The 23,524-nt window shown below is 43.2% G+C and overlaps 1 protein-coding gene across 1 annotated transcript in view; it reads right to left on the bottom strand.

Moving 5' to 3' along the window:
• Nucleotides 1–23,524, bottom strand: part of SOGA3 (SOGA family member 3) — a 74,593-nt gene that overhangs the window by 39,609 nt on the left and 11,460 nt on the right. Inside the window, exon 4 of the mRNA XM_033938691.1 lies at nt 10,357–10,515. Within this exon, the coding sequence (XP_033794582.1) occupies nt 10,357–10,515 (159 nt within the window). The remainder of the gene's footprint in view (nt 1–10,356; nt 10,516–23,524) is intronic.

Genomic DNA, 23,524 nt, shown 5'->3' with positions numbered 1-23,524 from the left:
CATCGAGAGAAATGGCCTACTGAGAACAAGCCAGCACGGATTCTGTAAGGGAAGGTCATGCTTAACGAACCTTCTGTACTTCTTTGAGGGAATAAGCAGTCGGGTGGACAATGGGGAACCCATAGACATCATTTACCTCGATTTTCAAAAGGCTTTCGACAAGGTGCCACATGAAAGGCTGCTTAGGAAGCTGTGGAACCACGGGGTGGGAGGGGATGTGCACAGATGGATCAAGCACTGGTTGTCGGGTAGACTGCAGAGGGTCGGAGTGAAGGGCCAATATTCTGACTGGTGGGGAGTCACGAGCGGTGTGCCACAGGGATCGGTGCTGGGGCCGTTACTCTTCAACATATTTATCAATGACCTGGAAAAGGAGGCAAAGTGCGAGGTTATAAAATTTGCAGACGATACCAAACTGTGCGGTAGAGTTAGGTCCAGGGAGGAGTGTGAGGACCTGCAAAGGGACCTGGACAAGCTGGAAGACTGGGCAAACAAATGGCAAATGCGCTTTAACGTGGAAAAATGCAAGGTCATGCATATAGGGAAAAAGAACCCGTTGTTCAACTACAAATTGGGGGGGGGGGCATTGTTGGGAGACAGCAGACTTGAGAGAGACTTGGGTGTGCTGGTGGATGCATCACTGAAGCCATCTGCACAGTGCGCAGCAGCCTCGAAAAAAGCCAACAGGATGCTGGGCATCATAAAGAGGGGCATAACAACCAGGACGCGGGAAGTCATCATGCCATTGTATCGAGCGATGGTGCGTCCACATCTGGAATACTGCATTCAGTATTGGTCGCCACACCTCAAGAAGGACATGGCGGTACTTGAGAGAGTCCAAAGGAGAGCAACGAAACTGGTAAAAGGGCTGGAACACTGCCCATACGCCGAGAGGTTGGATAGGCTGGGGCTTTTCTCTCTGGAAAAGAGGAGGCTCAGGGGAGATATGATAGAGACCTTCAAGATCATGAGGGGCATAGAGAGGGTAGATAGGGACAGATTCTTCAGACTGAAGGGGACAACAGGTATGAGGGGGCATTCGGAGAAACTGAAGGGAGATAGGTTCAAAAACAAATGCAAGGAAGTTTTTTTTCACCCAAAGGGTCGTGGACACTTGGAATGCGCTACCGGAGGAAGTGATCAGGCTGAGTACAGTACAGGGATTCAAACAGGGATTGGACGGATTCCTGAGGGATAAAGGGATCGTGGGATACTGAGAGAGGTGCTGGGATGTAATACAAGTATAGAAAACTAACCAGGTAATAAGTATGGAAACCCAACCAAGTCGTGAATGTGCAAGACCGGAGGATTAGGACTTCGATGGGAAGATAGGACTTCAATGGGAAACCAAGGTGGCAAGGGGGCCCCTTCTGGTTATTCAGACAGGTCGTGACCTGTTTGGGCCGCCGCGAGAGCGGACTGTTGGGCAGGATGGACCTATGGTCTGACCCGGCGGAGGCACTGCTTATGTTCTTATGTTCTTTGAACCAGTTTAGGACAGTTCCTGCGATGCCTATTTCATTGAGTTTGGTTAGTAATAGTTGGTGGTCGACCGAGTCAAAGACGACGGATATATCAAATTGAAGGAGGATCACCTGGAAGGTGATGCTCAAGTATTGCTTTATTTTGGTGGTTAACGTCAATAAAAGGGCCTCTATGCTATGATTTGAGTGGAATCCAAATTAAGTGGAATGGAGGCAAGAGTGTTCTTCAATGTAGGTGGAGAGTTGTTTGCAGACATGCGTTTTGAAAAGTTTGGTTAGTATTGGGATTCCAGCTATGGGTCTGTAATTTGAGGGGCTTAAGAAGTCTATGTTCTGGGCTTTGGGGATTGGCATGAGGTCATTTTGCCCTATTTGGGATGGTAGTTGGCCATGTTGAAGAAGACTCCATTCTATGATGTGGTCAGGGGCTTCTACAAGAAGACAATTGGGGCACCAGTCAAGTATACTACTGCAAGAGGGACAGTTTTTCAGGAGTGGTAGTGCTTGTTTGGGATAAGGGCAGGAAGATGCTCCAGATATGGTTTACTGGGTCCAACTCTGGAGGTGTAAGATTTGGTTGGAGAAATATAGGGGCTGAAATGGTAGCCTTTTTGAATTCTAATTGTACTTTTTAAATCTTGTTTTGGAAAAAGTCTGCTAGGATCTGCACATTAGGTTGGGAGACAATGTCTGATTGGCCTACAAGCGGTGGCGAGGTCATGGTAAGCATTAGGCAGAATAACATTTTGATGTCAAAGTTATTACTCTCAATTTCAAGAATGCAGTGGGGGTGGGGGGTTTGCCCTCAGCAATATAGAATTTGTATTTGTTGATAGCTTATCTTCACGCTGATTTATGTTCTGGGAGATTAGTCTTTTGTCCATCATAGTCTTTTATTTGGAAACCCAGACCCACACCTTGACTAGTCACAAAAGCAGGGCACCTTCTTCAAGTGAGTTTTCCCCCTGAAGCAAGTGGCTAGCCAATGGGCCTCCTAGTCTCCTCACCCCATCAAAAATAGAAAAAGATGACTTTCATAGACAGGGCAACAGCAGGACAGGGAAAATCTGGAGGAGCAGAAGAAGGTGACAGAGTAGATGAATAGACAAACGAGTACTACCACAAAAAAGTCATTTTTATTTACATGAAGCAAATTTCCAAGCAATATATTCTCTGTAGGTTCAGGAATGGTGAGGAGCAGTCTAAGCCTCAATAGCTTCGTTCAGCTCAACAATTGTCTTAGTGTCAGTGCAGAGCTCATCTATTAGCTCTAAAGCAGCAGCAACTGTGGTGATTACACAGAAGGTAACCCTAGGAGAAATGGGATATTATTTATATACTGTGAGATCTACTGTGAGATCAATATTCAAAGTGATTTAACTGGCCAGAAACAGCTCTTGGCTGGTTAAAGCATAAGTTTGGGGCTAACTTCTAATTTTCTGTGGTACTTAATAGGTTTGTGTCAAACTGCAAACTGGATATTTTGGGGGCAGAGTCAGCATTTGGCCAGTTAAGTGCCTTTATCCTGCACTTAACAAGCTGGGTTAATCATATAAAGAGGACCACATAAAAATCAGTCCTGCTTTTATGCGGTAACCTATAACTGGCTAAGTGCTGAATATTGGACTTAACTGGCTATAGCAGGGTTGTCCAACGCCAGTCCTCGAGGGCCACAATCCAGTTGGGTTTTGAGGATATCCCCAATGAATTTGCATGGGATCTTTTTGCATGCACTGCAGCCTTTGTATGCAAATAGATCTCATGCATATTCATTTGGGAAATCCTGAAAACCTGACTTGGCGAGGGCCAAGATTGGACACCCCTGGGCTATAGGTTAGCCAGCTCTACAAAACTGGATATTGAGGGAAATTCTAGAAACAGCATCCAACCTGCATCTAAGTTAATTAAGAAACGCCGTTTAAAATGGCAAAAAATGACAACTGTTAAAAAACCTACTGGCGCCTAAATAATAAGGCATAGATTCTGTAAAGTGCGCCTAACTTTAGGCATGCTTTAGACGTCCAATTCAAGTGGATAATGAGCGATTTAAGGGTCTTAACAAGCGTTAATTGGAATTTAGACAGAGTTAGGCATCCTGTAGGCGTCCTTAGAGCACAGATGCGAGATAGGCACAGATTTAAGGAATAGTCGCGTCTAAGTTTGTAGACGTGGGCGTAATATGGGCGTGGTTAAGGATAGGCACCATGTAGACACTAGTTAGGTGACAGAAGACGTCTAAACAGTGTGGAAAATGTAGGCGTAGGAAAAGCTGGTATAAGTGTAGTTTTTGCTTCATTTCAATGCAGTTTCAGCTTTCGTAGCTGGAGACTTCCTAAAGACACAGATTAGGCGTGCTTTCAGCTTTCGCAATATTTCCTATAGTGAGTTTGAATATGTTTTTTATTTTCTTTCTCCCTCCTAATAGATTTAATAAGCCACCAAATTAATAGAGCACATCAATATAAACATATTGCATGGAAAACATGGTACTTTTCTGCTCAAACAATAATATGATTTAGTCATTACACCACCTTTGGCTTTCCTGCTTAAAAAGAACCCCCTTTTTTCCCAACAAACAGTGCTGCAATCAGATCTTTCTTGAAAGCAAAGAAAGAACATGAAAAACATATCATTATTCCACACATTACTTCATTTCTCAGCGCTTAAAAAGAGAAAAACCACATACAGACCTTAACATGCATTTTCCCTCATTGCAAAATGGAGCTCTTCAGCTTCACAAAGCTGACCTCATTGTGAGATCATCAAGCTGCACCTTCAAGGTAGTATGCACAATTAAAAGATGCACTGGGTGTTGAACTCACAACCTCTGTATGACAGCACAGGACTTTAGCCCATAGAGCTACATCAGCTTCTACTTATGTGGATCTCACTGCTCTTTCATATCATAGTTGACTAACCGGCCTATGTATCATCTGATTAGCTATCATATCACAATCACTACAAAGAAAGCATTTGTGGCTCACCAGGTTAATTCGCCTTGTCCATCTTCTTAAGTACCCCGGTTCAAATCCCACCTTCACTCATTTTAACAACTTTCTAACAGCTTCCTATTAGCTGTCATAAGAGGGTCTAGATCAGGGGTAGGGAACTCCGGTCCTTGAGAGCCGTATTCCAGTTGGGTTTTCAGGATTTCCCCAATGAATATGCATGAGATCTATTTGCATGTACTGCTTTCAATGCATATTCATTGAGGAAATCCTGAAAACTCGACTGGAATATGGCTCTCGAGGACCGGAGTTCCCTACCCCCTGGTTTAGATGGTGGACTTTGCCGTTTATAGCAGCACATTTTCCTTTCCAGGCAAACTTATTTTCTCCTTCCCATGGCTACGACATCCTAAGCTGTCATAGGAGGAAACATTTCCTCTGACAGAAAGATGTCATTTGTGGCTCACCAGGTTAATGCGCCTTGTTGTACCTTGTCAATCTTCTGAAGCTCCCTAGTTCAAATCTCACCCTCACCTTTACTCATTTTAACAGCTCTCATAAGTGGTGCACTTTGCTGTTTTTCATCAGCATTTTGCAGTTTGCAGGCACAGGTACATCAGATTCTCTCTGCTACAAGCCATTGTGATAGGAATGGATTTCCTTCTATGCAATATCGGCACAGGGCAACAGATAGAAGAGTTTACTAAAACTTCATTGGGCTTGGACAGGTATTGAAGGAAGGTACATGTTTTTGAGATGTACCCTAGAGACATTCCTGTTGGTATATTCAGCTTGGCTGTTTGTGGTTTCATGCTTGAGGAGTTTGTGTTGGGGTGGGGGAGGGGGTTTAGGAAGAGAGAACAGGCTACTTTAGACATCTGAGAATTGCTGCAGACCATTTTAAAGATCAACTCAAATATGTTTAAGCAAAGGAATGGCCAAAGAGTTTGAAGGTTTTCTGGTAGAAAAATGGATATCAAATATTTGCTAACCGCACTCAAAACTTGAACCCCTGACCTATGGAAGATAAAAGTAGTGCCTTAAGGCATAGAGCTATAGAGGGAACTTTGTTTAGAATTTGGTAACAGTGCCTCTACAGAGTAAGCAGATGACAAATGGCTTCTAGTAAAAGCTTTGAGAAGGGAAGGAATTGATTAAAAGTCAGGACAGATGTGTTTGCCCAAACTGCACCTAAAGCACGCCCAATCAGATTTGAAAGTTTTCTGATGGGAAGTCCAAACAGTGCCTATGACGTCAGATGCTACTTAGGCATGCTTAGTATAAGAAGATCCATCAGAGAAGTGTTTTCTCTTTTAGGACTCCTATTCTGTGTTAATGCTTATTTTGGAGACTTTAACTTTTCTTGATTATCTTTTAACTTTTTCATTCCTATATCTGCTACAACTCTCCATTTCATAGGACCATTAGCAGCTATAGTAATTTGCAATTTTGATATTTGTCTAACCTTTTTCATCTTTCCAGGAACAAATCTAGGTGAGAATGATATATTGATAGTTATTTAGGTGTCTTTAATAGATAAGAGCTCAGGCAGAACTGATTTCTTCTTTTGTACTTCTTTTGGTGATTCTCCATTAACTTTTTCTCCCCCTGAAATCTGCCACAATTCTCTCCATTCAACAGGGTCATTAGCAGGTCTGAGAATTAGTGATGATAATAATTGGTTCCAGAAATCTTGGCTGAAAAATACTCCATGCTGTTTGAAATTTGGTGCCAGCAAAATGGAAATGCAAGTTACATGAATATTTGGAACCTATAGCGGTGCTTTTCCTAATAGAGCTAAAGGTAAATCTTTTTAGAGTCATAATTGTTGGGTATCTTTATTATAAAAAAGGAACAGTTTTCTTTTGCTTTTGTTCATTCTAGCTGTTATTCTGAGACTGTGCTGCATTTTATTTTTCCATATATGTCTTGACCTTTTCCCCCTTTTCTCCTGATTTCCGGTTCCCAGGTCTGTTCAAACTGAGTTCAGCACAAGAGCTTGCATCTGGACAAAGCTCAAATACTAAAACAGACAGAATAGGTAAGAATGATGTACTGAAACCTTTGTTTGCCCTTGTGATGAATTATCTACATTTTCACAATACTAACATGTTTCACACTTTTTTCCTTCAGAAGGGTGTAGTTATATAAGATTTTCTGAGAAAACAGTCAATTGGTGAGTTTTACAAAGGCATGCTAAATCCATGCATGTGCTAACTACTAACATAGGATAACGTGCACGAATTATCCTTTACCACATGCTAACGGCACCTAAATGGTGCCACTTCAGCATGCGGTAAAAGAAAGATGTTTAGGCGCCGTTAGTGTGTGGTAAAGGTTAACGCATGCATTTTATCCTATGCACAGGTTAGTAGTTAGTGCATGTGTGGATTTGTGAAAAACAGCTTAAAACTCACCAATCAACTCTTAATTTGTCTCAATCCATCTTCCTTTTTCTTCAGCTTGCCTTCTCCTACCAGGAGCAGATTCTGGGCCCTTACCGATTCTACCACAGTAACAACTTGGACCTATGAGTGCCTTATTCTGCATACCTGTCATCTATCTCATCAAACTGCAGTTGCTGCTTTCCTGGACTGTGCAATAAAAATCATACCTTTTTTCACCTTGTGCTTATTTCTATTGAGTAGCAGCCGGGCGTTAGTATTTCTTTAATAAGCACCACTTCAGCTCCTTGGTCACATTGGCCTTTGTCTTATCTAGTATTCCATGAGGCCCAAGCTGCAACAGGGGGGGGGATGGGGGTGGCAAACAGGGTAGCTGGCATGTCTCCTGCTTTACAGCCTGCAACTAGCATAATCTTTGAAAACATGAGATTAGATGAGAGGTGGAGAGGATGAACCATGTGCCTTAACTTGGTGGCTTCTTTCAGTCAGTTTCCTACCCTGACAGCTTGAGATATGCTGAACTGCAGCCGATTCAGCATTCTTTGGGTGCCCAAATGACGCCTAAACAGCACAGTATAATCCAATTTGAATTGCTATGATTTTATGGCTGATTCTGTAGCACAGCAGTTAGAATGAAGGTTGGGGTGTGAGCCTGGTCTACCATTGCATAGTAGTTATCTGCTAAAGGATTTACCAGCTAAAAGTGCAATTCTCTAAATTGGCGGCTCAGACTGGGCACTTTGCATTAATTCTATAACAGCATTTTGGTGCCACGATTCCTTTATAAAATACTAGATCAAAGAACAGGAGAACCAAATCCACAAAACTCAAAGACACAAGATACAGAGTGGAAATGGCCTATAATGATCGATGAGTTCAATTTGTTCTTAAAAATTCTTTATTCATCAAAAACTCAATGACTCGACATGTACATGTTTCAGCCGACATGGTTTGCTTCAGGAGCCGTGGGGGAGGGGATCACTCATGCTGGCCTCCCGCACACAGCTGGACGAATTGCATTGCTCTGCTGCTGGGTATTCTCAAGACCTGTTTGGACATTGTCTGCCCTGGGACTGGTTTTCTCACATTGAGAAGCTATTGTTAATCTTTCCAAAGACGTGTAAATCATTTAAGCTTTCTATTGTTCCTCCTTCACAACTAATTAGTATCATTTAATCGACTAACAAGTTCATATGTTTGAGGACTGGTTAATTCAATTTCAAGACTCGTGAGACTCCTGAAGCAGGCCATTTCGGCCGAAACATGTACATGTTGAGTCATTGAGTTTTTGATGAATAAAGGATTTTTAAGAACAAATTGAACTCATCGGTCATTATAGGACATTTCCACTCTGTATCTTGCGTTTTATAGAATACTAACATAAACTCAGCATTAGCATGCCCAAGTATAGGCACGCCTCCTTTTGCAATGTCAATGGCAGGAATACTGTAAGTTGGTGTGCCAAGTGGCACGTGTTGTAGTTAGACACCATGGCATTTAGACGCCACCTTATTGAATAGCATCTAGTGGACATAGACGCCTGTCAATTCGATAGTGCCTATACTATGCCACTTTATAGAAGTGCTATGCTATGCCACTTTATAGAATTGTCCCCTATGGTTCCAGAATTATGACTAGGTGCGGTTACATGTGTAACTGAAAATTAGTGCCTAATTTATTAATTCAGTCACATGCATAATAATAATAATAATAATTCATTTTTATATACCGCCTGTCAGCCTAGAGGCCTCTGGGAGATTATATCAATCTGACCCTGGCATGGGAAGGCAGATAGACCCTTAGTGCAGGGAAACTGTTTTAAGTAGCCCTGATTGATATATTTTAAGTTTCAAGTAGCCCTGATTGAATCATGGCTAGCTAAAAGGTGTTAATGTCTGATTAAGAGGGTGCTTAGGACAATGGTGCACAGATCAAGCCAGAGACTTAATCCCATCACCATGCTTACAGGTTTCTCACCCTCCTTTGTCAATTAAATTGACCATTGTCTCAAACAGTTTGCAAGTTCTAAACAGAAAGATACTGGGAGATACAATATTTTCTCTATTCAGAATAAGATTCCAAGGTATAAAAGGCTGCTCTCTGCTCTATCAAGTTATCTCTCTCTTTTTCTATGGAGCTATCAGGAGAGGGGTCTTGGCCCTCTCTCTCTCTTTCTATCTAGCTATCTCTTGGCTCTTGGCTTGGCACTCTGGCTCCCCCTCTCTCTGTCTATCCTTCCCTTTATCTATGGAACACGAAGCTTCCTAGAACTGCAAGCTTCTATGTCCCTCTTTGCCTCTGACCTCTGTAAGGCAGTGAGAATGCTTGCTCTCTGCTTAAGTGTAATGCTCTCTGCTTAATTGTAATGCTTATAAATATTACTTTTCTGTAAGACTATTTCTATAATATATTCTTTATATAATCACCCCTGGCTGTGCTTCTTATTTGATTCTATCCCTAATGAAACTTCTGTGAAGGAACTGAACCTGGGACCTGGCGTCTGTCAGTGCGCATTTCACTTAACCCCTACCACCTAATATTGTGGGGGCCACTTTCAAACTGACACCGCCTAACCAGCAGTTCATAGCGGTTTATACAGTAGATACTTGGCATACAATATAATAATAACATCATACATAATAAAATTCTAAGTAACTAATACAAGCATTAAAACTAATGAATAAGGAAAACACAATATAAACTAAAATATGTATGGATAAAAAGATTAAAAGTACATTATAACTACATGATAATATGAAAATCAATAATGTATATCATATTGTTTAAATAACGTTGCCAGAAGTCCATTTTGTGGAGGCCCAGAGGTGGATTGAGGGGGTCATGAATTCTTCTCCCTCCTCCAGCGCACCCTCCCCCCCTTGTGCTAAACCATACTTTTGCTGGTGGAGATGCCAAGCCTCACTGGCCAAAGAGGTCTCTTGTGCAAGGACTCACAGGTGCAACGAGAGCAGTGCTCAAGTTGGCAACATGCTTCAGCTGCTGACACCGGTATTCCCATGCATGTTCAGCATCAATCACTGAACCGAGCATGTGTGAAAGTGCCAGCATCAGCGGCTGATGCGCACAGATGGACTTATGCTCTGTTCAGATAGCACAGGTGGAGATTTGTGCAGGATATCTATTCAGCTAGTAGGACTTGGCACCCCTGACAGCCATTAAAGCGGAGAGGACTTGACTACAAAGCGGGAGGGACCCTGCTTGTTTGGCTCTGACTGGCATTATTTTATAACATGCATGGAAGTTTGCATGCTAAGTGGAAAAAAATGTGCAAGGTTATAGAATTAGGATATATGCAGATTTGCATGTGAACAGGTTCCTTTTGCTTATCTTACAACACCCAGGAACCCCCTCTTGCTGTGGAAACCTGCTTGTGCTTTTAGCTGAGAGGAGAGCATAGCAACTTTAAACAAGCCAATTTTCCCACACAGTTAATGTCTATAAAAATAGTCCTTTCTATGGTTTTCACAGTTTCTACCACCACTGAATAATATCACTGACCTCTTTCACTTTGTCCAGCTCATTCTGCAAAGCTTGCTTAGTTATTTCCACTTCTATCAGCTGTTGTCGCAGTTTCTCATTTTCCTCTTCCGTTTTGGTCCGCTTTTCTTCCACATTTTCTAGTTCGTGATGAAGTCGGACCGATACATCCTTTGCAACCTTAGGACAACCACAGTCAGATCCCAGTTAATGAAATGAAATGAATCTTTTTTGCATTGATTAAAACAATTTATTTCTCCTTCAGTTAATGGCATGCAATTGTTCATATATATGTCATGAAACACTGGCTTTCCTTGCTTGATATTTTAGAGGTTTATTAATATATTTGAATCCCTGTCACCTCTGTAATAGTTTTTACCTTCTCAACTATGATCTTTAAAAAAACCTGTATGGGGTCTTTCTACTAATGCGTTCTAACAGATTTAGCGCATGCTAGTGAATTTGTGTGTGCTGCATGGCATTTAGCGTGTGCCAAATGTGTCTTAATAAAAGGACCCCTAAATGTGTTAATATTCTGATTCCTTCCAGGGAATCCACACCATACCAATAGCTAATGGCCTTAACCTTATGTTTGATAGAAACCACCTCCTACACTTGTCTTCCTATTTTTTGTATACATTGGTGTGCCTCAGGTATAGAAGCAAGTGGACAATTCCTGAAATGTTATGTGCAAGCTGACTGAAGTGTCCAAGCACAGGCACCAGCTCTGTGGGTGCTAGAGCACTCCCAATATCATTCTAGCACTCCGCAGGCATCAGAGCTGAAATCTTCAATGTAGAGCTGCAGAGCAAAACAGGAAGGCTACAGATACTTGATGTTTGGAGCATCGAGATAAAACAGTATATTTCTGTGTCTCGTTGGCCACGAATCTGGATTTGGAGGTTGAAATGTACAGCGTCAGCATGTATGAGACAAACATGGTTATTTTTATTACATAGGATTTTTTGGACCCCAGTTCGATTACAAAAAATAGATAATTCTAAATCTAATAGATGCTGGCATTGTCATATTAATATAGGGACTTTGGATCATCTGTTATATTTTTGTCCACTGATACTTAGTTTCTGGAAGTCAATTTGGGGACAAATAAATCTCATTCTTGGGTCATCTATCCCCTTATCCTATGAGGCTGTAATTTGTGGGATGTTACTTCATATTAAGCCTACTTTAGACAAGTATAAAAGTTGCCTTTTCCTGATCATGACAGGAATAGGTGTTCAACTGATCACACATAATTGGAAGAACAATGACAGGATTAATTATACTTTTTGGTGAGTAAATGTGTGTACCACATATACGTTTGAAAGAATGATGGCAGAATGTTTGGGGACTAGTAATTCCTTTAATATGTATGGAGTCCATTGACTACTTTTGTTGCATTACAGTAAGGGTCATGTTTCTCCCCTTTTCATTAAATTTCTTTACACATCCAGGGAGGGTGGGGGAAGGAAATATACTTTGAAGAGTTAAATTATTTAATTATAATATTGCAAGTACATTATATGTATTATTGTATTAGTAATTAAGTTGAGGATGGGAGAAAATGATTGTTTAATGCATCAATTGTATAGTTAATAGTGCGTTTCATGTAGTATTCATGATTAATCAAATGTATTGCACTATCAAAGTTTGAAAATAAATAGATTTTTAAAAAAAAGAAAAGGAAGGCTGCAGATACTTCCCCCACCTTCCCCCTGCAGCCTATTGGTCAGACTTTCCTTAGCCAGCCAATAAGCTGCAAAGGAGACAGGACCACTAGCTTAGGAGATACCATTGGCCATACATTCCTTACCCAGCCAATAGGTCACAGGGGAGAGCAAGTCCGGAGGTTGATGTCTCCTAAGTTACTGGTCCCACCTCCCCCTGCAGTCTATTGGCTGGCTAAAGAATGTCTGAGCAATGGACTATTAGTAGGGAGCAAAGAAGAGCTGCAGTTAGAGAATGACCCATCCCTAGGGTTACCAGATTTTCAGGAACGAAAATCTGGACCCAGGCCCTCCTAGTTCTACCTGGCCCCATCTGAGTTACGCTCCATTCTGCCACAACCCTGCCCCTCAATCTACTCACTTGTAGGGAGGGCATCTGCATATGCGCTGGTGTGATGTTATGACATCACCATATTGCATCCGTGCATGCGGAGATGCTGACCTGACGTTGCTCCTAGCTGGAAGCTTTTCAAAACCTGGACAAAGTGCTGGGCTTTGAAAAGCTGTCTGGACGCCTGGACATGTCCTCTAAAAGGGGGGCATGTCTGGGGAAATCTGGACATCTGGTAACCCTGCCCATCCTTGTGGGATCTATCTTCATCCTCGTGCCATCTGCACAATCCTCGAACACTTTAAAATCATAAATGTTTGAGGCTTGTGAAGATGAGGACAGAGCTTGCAGGGATGGGGCAGGCACAGAACTCGCGGGGATGGAAAGGAAATAGATCCCGCGGGGATGGGGGACAAATTTGTCCCCGTGTCATTCTCTAGCTGCAGTGTAGGTCTACCATAGACAGGGGGATAAGTGCTGAGGGAGGCACTGGGAAAGGAATGAGGAAGGAAAGAGTAGACATGGGCACTGAGAGCTAGAATACACTTCCCCCTCCCCATTCGCAGTTTCTGCACTCGCGATTTCACATAATCACGATTTTTTTTCTGGGGAGGGGGAAAATAAAAAAAAACATATTTTTTACCTCCCGGCCTTACCTGGTGGTCTAGCGGGCTTTCGGGGCAGGAGCGATCTTCCTACGCTCCTGCCCCGTGCAGATCGCCATGAGGAAATGGTTGTAGGGAGTTCCCATCGTAGTCTCGAGAGACTACGGGAACTCACAGCAGCCATTTCCTCATGGCGATCTGCACGGGACAGGAGCGTAGGAAGATCGCTCCTGCCCCAAAAGCCCTCTAGACCACCAGGTAAGGCCGGGAAGGCGGCAGGGAGGTGGGGGGTGGGTCAGAGCCGGATAATCATGGTTTTTCACCATTCGCAGTCCGGCTCTGCGCGAATAACGAGGGAGAAGTGAACATGGGTAGTGAGGGAAGAGACGGACTGTGAAAGGGAGAACAGAGCATAAGTATATGCAAGCTGGGGGGGGACCTGGGCTGTGGTACAAAGATAAGGGAGTGAAGGATGGGCTAAAGAAAGACAGAAGACAGGGAGAGGAACTGTGGGATTCAAAGAGGAGGGAGCTGATAGGGGAGAGAGGCTGAGAAAAGGGTTCTGAGAAGAGAAAGGATCAGGATGGGCAGATAAGGAGAGGTATGGAAGTAGCAGGAGAGGTGAGATAAGGAAGAAAAAACATCAAGAACAAGGAACAAAAATATTTTTTTAGATTTTTGTGCACATGGTTTGAATCTATCAGCTGCTCCTCACAACTGAGCGAGCCCAAGAATCACCGGGTGGGAGATATAATATTACTAATTGGGCTGGGTCAGTTTTGGGTATCTGCTCTTTTCTTCCATTCTTGCAGTCACTGGCGTATATAAGGTATTTCATTAGGATAGAAAAAGGAGAGAAGATTGTGGAAGCATGGAATACTATGAACTGAAAATCTCCCTTTTAAAACTTACTTTCTCTTGGCAACTCTGATATTGAGAGGGGCTACGGTCAGATTGTACTGAAGGAGAATGGAGAGTTCCCATTCTTCAGAAAAATTAAAAATATTATTCCCCCTTTACATCCCACAGGAGGTAGACATGGTGGGGGCACTGGGCTATGTGCACCTAAAGACGTAGCACAGTAGCAGGAAGAGGAAGCAGCAGTGCTGGAGCAGGGGAGAAGGGACATACTTAGGTTTACCAGATGTCCGGGGAAACCCAGACATGTCCTCTTTTCAGAGGACTGTACAAGTACCCGGACGGATTTTCCCAAACCCAGCAGTTTGTCTGGATTTTGGAAAGCCCCGAGCTCCGGCCACATCTGGAGGGCCTTCAATAAGCATGCGCGGATGACGTCGCATGCATCCACACATGCTGGAGGTCAGGGAAAAAAGAGACGCGCTTTTTGTGGGCGGGGCTGGAGGCGGAACAAGGCAGGGCTGGGGCAGAACGGTGACCCATCAAATGAGTGCAGGACAATTGCGCTCTGACAAATGTGCCCCGACAGTTGCACGCACGGAAAAGTGCGCGCTGGACAATTGTGGCGGTGGATACTATTTTGTATTTTTGAGGGTTACAAAGTAACCCTCTTTTTTGAGGGGGGGGGGGGATGGGGGAACTTTAAAGATTCACTTGCTATCTAGTGTTAGGGTAAGGTTTATATCATGATTATGGGAACCCTAATCTTTATATAAACCTGACCCTAACACGAAGGTCCTGATTTGCTGAGACTGCTCAGGCCCCATCCCTTGGGAGGGGCTTGAGGCGCCTCAGGCCTCTTCCAAGGGACGGGGCCAGAGAAGTCTGACCAAATCAGGGCTTTCCACATTTCCTATTATGGCACATTCAGTCATGGGGGCTGTCCTGCGCGCACTTGTCCATGCGCGCAATTGTCGGCCCGCATTTGTCAGAGCGCAATTTTCTGTGCGGATTTGTCGATGTACGGGGCAGAACAGGGTGGGGGCCATGCATCCAGGTTTTTCCATCGGCAAATATGGTAACCCTAGACATAGTCTCACTAACTCTGTATGTTTCCTGGTTTGACTCCCTGGCTTTCTTTTTAATTGCTAAATCTTTGCTCCCTTCTTTCCTCTTGGTAAAACTCCCAACCATCTCCCAGGTCTCAACTCCACTGTGGCAATATCCTGCCACAGGATTGCTTAGTATGAGTGCATGCTTCTATACCCTGGGCAGCTAGAACATGTTTTCCCACTCAGAATGTAATCTTTGAGGTTTCAAACTCTGATTCTTGCTGGGCTTCCTGACCTTTGCAAGCATTTGGCAAAGAATCTGATGTGGACTCTGCAGGCAGAAGATAGCATTGGCCTTGAACATGCTTGTGCAAACTATGGCCCTGGGGCCAGAACCTGGCCTTCCATATGTTTTATTCTGACCCCCAGAAGCTTGGTAAATCATGTGGTGCTTATAGCAAGATTCCTGCTTCCCCGCCATGACTCAGACCTCTGCAAGTTTGAACCCAGCAGTACCGGAAGTTTGGACTGGTCTTGCAGTTTCAAGTCTCATGAGACCAACCTACACTTCCAACACCATGCAGCGCAGACTTGCAGAAAACCGAGTCACAGTGGGGAAGCAGGAAGACCATTGTTTGTTCTGCCACTGAAGCCAGGTGAAGGGAAAGAGACTGGGTAAAGTCTGGGGGGTACATGAGAAAGAGAAAGTAAACTGAATGAATGCTGTGAGTAGATGAAACAGAGAGAGAGAGAGACTGTCTGGGAGGGGATGACACACTGTTGTATTTTGTCACATGCTTCATCAAATAATGGCAAAATACAACAGTGCAATGTTTATCCCTCCAAATGTTAACAAAATATGAAATGTGGTTCCTGACAGAAAAAGCTAGACAAGCCTGGTCTAGAATCTTTGAGTACCAGGGGAAAGGCTGCAGTGCAAAAGAGGATGGGGAACCAGTCCCAGAAAACAGGAATGTGCCTGGAGCCAGGGAAAGCAGAGCAGGGAAATGATCCAAGCCTGTGGTTGATGGGAAGTTACAAACTGAAGATGAGTTAAATCTACAAACAAAAGGAAGTCTCACTTGTAGAGGGGAGTGAGAAATGGGAATCCGTAAAGGGACGGGTGAGCCAAACCTCCATGGAATAGCAACTAGCTAGGGAAAAGTATGTTGGAGTTAGAGAGCTGCACGGGAACGGGGATGACAGGGATCCCGCAGGTTCCCCCTTCGGGGTCACGGGGATCCCGTGGGGATGCCCCTCGGACTCTCAGGGATCCCGCGGGGTTCAATGCCGTTCCTACCTGCCCTGCTGTGAGGCCTCGACTTCCATTTTCTTCCTGCCCTGCTGCAGCACACATAGCCAATTGGAAGTCTTCCGCAATGTCAGCGCTGACATTGGAGTGAGGGCTTAAGCAAAGCCCTCCCTTCCTCCGACGTCAGCGCTGATATCGTGAAGACTTCCGGTCGGCTGTGTGTGGCAGGGCAGGTAGGGATAAGGCAGTGGCGTACCAAAGCGGGGGGTGGTCCGCCCCGGGTGCAGCCGTGGGGGGGGGGGAAGAGTGTGCACAGCCGTTCAGGTCCCCCGATCGACCGACAACAGGCCCGGCCGACAAATCTCCCTGCCCTGTAGCCGCAAATCTAAATTACCTTCTTACAGCAGCTTCAATACTTCAGCTGCTGTAAGAAGGTAATTTAGATCCGCGGCTACAGGGCAGGGAGGTTTGTCCGACCAGGCCTGTTCTGTTGTCAGTTGGGTGGGGAAGCGCCACAAAGGTAAGGGGCAGGGAGGAAAGGTGGAGTGGAGAAGAAAAGACGCTTAAGGGAATTGGGTAAAACTGAGGGGGGAGAAGGACGCTGAAAGCACTGGGGAAGACAAAGGGGTGGAGAAGGACGCTGAAAGGACATGGGGAGGACGGGAGGGGGAAGAAGGATGCTGAAAGCACATGGGGAAGACAGAGGGGGGAGAAGGACCCTGAAAGGACATGGGGGAAGACAGGGGGGAGAAGGCCGCTGAAAGGACATGGGGAGGACGGGAGGGGGGAGAAGGACGCTGAAAGCACATGGGGAAGACAGAGGGGGGAGAAGGACCCTGAAAGGACATGGGGAGGATGGGAGGGGGGGAGAAGGAAGCTGAAAGGACATGGGGAAGACAGGGGGGAGAAGGACACTGAAAGCACATGTGGAAGACAGAGGGGAGAGAAGGATGCTGAAAGGAAATGGGGAAGAGAGAGTGTGAAGAAGACGCTGGCAGGGAAGAAGACAGAGATGCCAGACTATGGGGGGAGCGTAGGGAAGAAGATGGGTGCCAGACCAATTTGGAAGGGGGGAGAAAGGGAGAGGCACAGTAACAGAGCAAATGGAAGACGCAGAGAGAAGAGAGACAGTGGATGGAAGGAATTGAATGAGAACATGAGGAGACCAGAAACCAGGCAACAAAGGTAGGAAAAAAATTCTTTTTTTTTTGCTCCAGGATAAAATAATATATTAGTTGTGTTGATAAAAATTTATAAACATTAGAGGCTCTGGTAGAAACCCGTTTACAAAGTATGTATTCTTCCCAATTAATATTTCCAAATTAATAAAGTCTTTTTGCTTATTTTTAAATGGGTTTCTACCAGAGCCTTTAATTCAGTTGCATAATTAACTGAAATAACTATTTCTGAAGTTTATAGGGACGGGCGGGGACGTAGGGGATTCCTCGCGGGGACGGAGGGGATTCCTCGCGGGGACGGGTGGGAGTCCTCACGGGGACGGGTGGGACTTTGGCGGGGACGGGTGGGATTTCTGTCCCCGCGCAACTCTCTAGTTGGAGTGGAAGGAAATAGAAGGCTGTGTCAAGGGGAAAACGAGAAGCAGAATAGGTTACAAAGATTTAGGGAGTGGAACAGGCAAAGAACTTTTCAATTCCCTGTCCCAAAATCAGGAAGAGAAAAATTATAAAAGTGCAGAGGGAGTAAGGAGGGGAGAAGAGCACAAGGAGAAGCGAGGGGAAAATAAAAAAAAAAAATTGGGGAATAGAGTGTGGTATAGATGGATTGAGGGAAGGGAAGGGAGGGACTGATTAGACAAAAGTGCTATAAATGGGAGAGAGAGAGAGAGCGAATATGAATGACAAACAAGCTGCCAGGGGGAGAGAGTGCAGGACCCTATCTTTTGATATTTCTACAATACCTGCCCTGCTCTTGACAATTAGATACAGGCTGGATCGGTAGCATGTTGCTACTTCTTGGGTTTTGGCCAGGTACTAGGGACCTGGATTGGCCACCGTGAGAATGGGCTACTGGGTTTGATGGACCACTGGTCTGCCCAGTAAGGTTATTCTTATGGTCATTCATTAAAACATGTATTTCAGTTTTCCTTTTTTTTTCTTTGTTGGATGAGGGGAAATTTGTGATTTATGAATTCAGCACCCCCACTCTTTTACTCCTGAGAGTGATCCAGCCCTTTGTCCACTGCGTTGCTCAAAGTTATATCATTTTTGTTCCCCTACCCCCATTCTGTTTATTCTCTTCTTGCCCTACCATATTACTTTCTGTCACTTCAAGGACTCCATCTTTACTCTACTGTACGCTTCTATTCTTTGGATCCTTAACAACCCCCTGGTTTACCAGAGCCTGTTAGACCTTTTCTCACAGTGCATTTTTTTTTTAACTATGGGTCTGTTTTCACTTTTCTTTCATTAATTGCCTTACAGGAAAATCTCTCTGATATATTGGTCCTAAGTCTATTCCATCTACAATTACATTATGAGCATTAGTATGTATCTGTCAACCCATTTGGACTAAAGTCCACCCAAAATTGTCCCACCTTTGCTGTGGCTGACAGGGATTCCCATGTCTCATCAGCTGAAGACTCTTCCTGGGTAGAAACATTCCAAGCTGGGTAGCCAGTAGTGGTATTGTGGAATGGCTGCCTCTCCTCCTTACATGCTCGGGTTTTGCACATGTGCGTAACTACAAAAACTGAACAGGCATGAGAAGCCAGAGGAGGGCAGTGCTGCTGCTCTTGGACACTGCCATCAGCTATCCAACTTGGAAGAGTGCTGGCTGGGAGGAGTCTTCAGCTGGCATAGGGATCCCCACCCCCTCAGGTATTAGTATTTTCAGTTTATGAGATTGGGGGTGGGACAAATAGTAGTAGTAGGATGGGAGCAAATAGAAAACCTCAGGTCCACTCAAAATGAGCTGTCTTGCTATTTCACTGCTGTCAGAAGGCCAGAGCAATGTCTTATTTGTTAGAAAAGGCAAAGAGAAGATCTGCATTACAGTTACAGCCTCAGTCAAAGTAGCTAAAATGTACAGATGTAGTAAAAAAAACAAAAAAAAACCCCATAAAACTGGGGCACTTTGAATTTTATATACCTTCAGACAGTGTACATCTGACTTTTGTGGAAGTGTTATTTCATTTCATTAGGGATCCCAAGTTCAACATTTTCTGTTATGACAATAAAATATTTCCAGGAGAAAAGATTTCAGATTGTTTAATTCATTATTTCACAGTGCTATAACTTTTTAGCTGATGAACTGTTGTTGTTGTCGTTGGGGTCCATGAAGACTTGTCTTCTTCATTGAAGGGATTCAGTATTTGTGCAAATAACTTTATTGTGACCAGGTTCTGTATTTTCAGACACTGGATTCAACAATAGCAACCTGCTGGTATTTCTTTTCGATTTCTCATAGCAGAGTGAATGCACATGGAAAGATCAGAGATCAAGTTCAAAACAGGAAAACATCAACAGGCATAGAACATATTATCATCTGATATCAGTGTCTAAAGATAACTGTGAGGGATGTTCAATAATTTATCTACCTGAGTATGAAAGAAACTATCAAGTGTGTTGAAACAAGTCTGTGCATGTTGTGAGATGTCTCAAGGTTACTCATGCACAACTGCAGCTCAGTGCAAGTATAACATTCCAAGAGTAAGGATGTCAGGAGAGTCTTCATGCTAATCAAATAAGAAACTGCTAGATCTGAAGCATCGTTCAGTGATAAAAGTTTTCACAAAAGAAGGGAAAAAGTCATAGGAGATCATAAGAACATAAGAATTGCTGCTGCTGGGTCAGACCAGTGGTCCATCGTGCCCAGCAGTCCGCTCACGCGGCAGCCCTTAGGTCAAAGACCAGCGCCCTAACTGAGACTAGCCCTACCTGCGTACGTTCTGGTTCAGCAGGAACTTGTCTAACTTTGTCTTGAATCCCTGGAGGGTGTTCTCCGGAAGAGCGTTCCAGTTTTCCACCACACTCTGGGTGAAGAAGAACTTCCTTACATTCATATGGAATCTATCCTCTTTTAACTTTAGAGAGTGCCCTTTTGTTCTCCCTACCTTGGAGAGGGTGAACAACCTGTCCTTATCTACTAAGTCTATTCTCTTCAGTACCTTGAATGTTTCGATCATGTTCCCTCTCAATCTCCTCTGCTTGAAGGAGAAGAGGCCCAGTTTCTCTAATCTTTTGCTCTACAGCAGCTCCTCCAGCCCCTTAACCATCTTAGTTGCTCTTTTTTGGACCCTTTCGTGTAGTATCCTGTCCTTCTTCATGTACGGATCCATTAACGCATAACTGCATCCTACAAAGTAAAATTGGAGCAATCAGTTTAAGTGGGGTAGAGATTCTACTGAATATGACCTTCAAACTGGACGGCCTGTGGAAGCAACTTCCACAGAAATGTGCAAGAAAGTCGAGGATTTAATTTTGTCAGACAGACAAATTAAGGTTTCCTGAATAGCTGAAGGAATGGGCATCTCAGCAGGTACAGTTTGAAAAATAATTCAAGAAAAGTTGGTCTTGTCCAAGGTTAGTGCAAGATGAGTTCCAAGAATTCTGACCCTATGTCAGAAGGCGAGACTCCAGTGCTGTCAGAAGAACTTGGAGACGCTCTATGAAGACCAAGATAATTTTTTTCATTGTTTGATGACTGGAGATGAGACTTGGGTCTATCACAGAGATCCTGAGTCCAAAATGGAGTCAATGCAGTGGAAGCATAAGTCATCCCCCACCCCAAAAAGTTCAAGACAGAAAAATCTACAGGCAAAGTCATGACAACTGTCTTCTGGGACGATGAAGGACTTTTGCTTCTGGATTCCATGCCACAGAAGACAATCATAACTGGAGAAACACAATGCTTTGCGGGAGTCAATCAAGGAGAAAAGACGAGGAAAACTCACAGCAGGCATGCTAATTCCTCATGATAATGTACCGGTGCACATGTCACAACAATCACAGGGAATGTGGGTTTCGACAGCTAAACCATCCAATTTGTTACCTGTTCTGAGTTTTGAAGAAATCTCTCCATGGACAGTGGTTTTCAAGTGATGAAGATGTCAAGAAAACTTTGATGTCATGGTTTGAAGGTCAAGCAGAATTCGTTTCAAAGGGGTTAAAATCATTGCAGGAAAACTAGATGAAGTGTATGGAACTATCAGGGGACTATATTGAAAAATAAAACAAAAGTTTTTTGAAAACTCTTCTTTACTACTGAGGTAGACAAATTATTGAATGCCACTCATCATTATTCTGTGAAACAGCAATGGCATGAGGCTTAGAATGGTAAATGAAAGGAGGATGAGTGTGAAAGGCGCATGCTATAAAATTGTAGTTACAGTTTATAAGCCATTTGTGCAAGTACATTTATATAATACTGTCATTTAAGCAGGTAAGGGTGCACTAAATGGCAGATACAAGCACAGCACTATCCTATAATGTAGGTGAACAACTTGCTTAGCAAATAAATGCAAGGGGGCAGTCACAGGGGAGGATCATGGGTAGGCCTTATACATGCTTAATAGCTATGCAGGCAACTTACAAAATACCGTAAGTTTTATGCTACATTTTCATCCGCTATGACATGGCATAAGTGGGAGCCTAAATGTAGATGCAGACCAGCAAGTTCATTAGCCGAGAACAGCCTCTGATTGATTAACTCATTTATTTGCAGCTATTCAGTCATTTTCTACTGCACTTAACTGGTTAGTTCTGCTGAAAATGACCAGTAAGCACTGAACTTCAAGCTGGCAATGTCAGGAGCATTCTTCCCTTTAATCTGAGCCGGACTCCTCTAACTACACTGCTACCAGTAGGGGGTAGTGCATCAATATTTTTTTCAATCACTAGAGACAAGCAGGTTCCCTGGAGTCCTGTAGAGCTTGCCTGACCCTTACTATTGAAAATGTGATAGTGAAACAGCACCCCCCACCACCACCACTAGTAGGTGGAGGATTCCCACTCATTTTAGAAGGATCAGTGATTGGAGGTCCTTTCATGGATGGGTTCCAATTATGTCCCAATATTCAGACATAATTCTCCAGGTTTCGTGGATAAATAAAACCACCCAAATAACTGTCCTTTCTTTATCCATCAACCCATGGCCAGTTAAGTCTGAATATTAATTTAACCAGTCAGGCACTAGGCTCATTTCTTTTTTAAAAACTGGATATTCAGTTCCAAAGTGAATTTTTGGTTTTAGCACTGGAGACAACCCCTCCCCCCAAAAAAACACTCATTGTCTGCTGATGACTGAATATCAGGAGATAGATACTTTTTCTGACATTACTTAAAGTTTTTTGCTCATTGTATTTTGTTTTTAAATTGTTTGTTTTTATTTTGGATTATTGTTAGTTTAATTATTCTGAGTTTGTTGCTTGATCAGTATTTATTATATTCCTGAATACTGGATTTTTCTTTTGTAAATTATTATTATTTTTATTGTAAACCACTTTTAAAAATTTGAACTGAATGGTATATAAAATTAATAAATCAAATCAAATACCAACTTATCCTAGTATTCTTTAACAGAATTTTGACATTAAGATGCCATTATAGAATTAACTGTCAGTGTGCTGCATCCAGGTGCCTAAGTTGTGCTGCCAAGATCTAGAACTGCCCCATGTGTGTTCTGGATTGAACAACAGTAATCACTATTATAAGCTGATGTTGAGACACGCTTCAAAATATAAAATTATGACTTTCTTTGGGAAAATGTGACTACCCCCCACCTTTTTTGAAGCTGCGTTAGCATTATCGCCGGTCGCATTGGTAAAAGCTCTGACGCTTATAGGAATTCTATGAGAGTCAGAGCTTTTACCACCATGTCTGGCGATAAAAAACCCTGATGCAGCTTCATAAAAGGGGTGGTAGGGGAGTGTTAAAGTACCAGATCCAAAATATTGAGAATGGGAGATTTTCATGTCATGGGTCTGTAAACTGTCTAAAAATTTATGTTTGAGCTTCTGTGACTTATTAAAAAAAGAATTCACATATAAGAATGGTGTTTCAACTGCTGTATTATAAAAATTATATAATAAAATTCATTAAAGCCTCATTTTTTATTTCTGGTGACTTTAGTAAAGTTTTCGCAGAGATGGTCACAATTTTGAAAAAAAGAAAACAATAGGTGAGTTGAGAATAAGATTTTAAAAGTTCCGGAACAAAGATCATGAAAAGTAGACATCTAGATCTTGTATTCTTTTTTTTTTTAATGTTAAAATTTTCTGGCCATTTCTCCAAATTGCTGCTCAAGGTGTGTAGACTTCAGTACACACATATGATTATTGGTTTTCATGTGACATACTTCAGATTTTACTCCTTGCTGCCTTCTCCCTCCAAAAAAGGGAAGAATTC

This window comes from Geotrypetes seraphini, chromosome 3 (assembly GCF_902459505.1).
Source record: "Geotrypetes seraphini chromosome 3, aGeoSer1.1, whole genome shotgun sequence".
Taxonomy (NCBI): Eukaryota; Metazoa; Chordata; class Amphibia; order Gymnophiona; family Dermophiidae; genus Geotrypetes; species Geotrypetes seraphini.
Note: the sequence above shows the minus strand (reverse complement) of the source record. Positions and strands in the feature narration are given on the sequence as shown.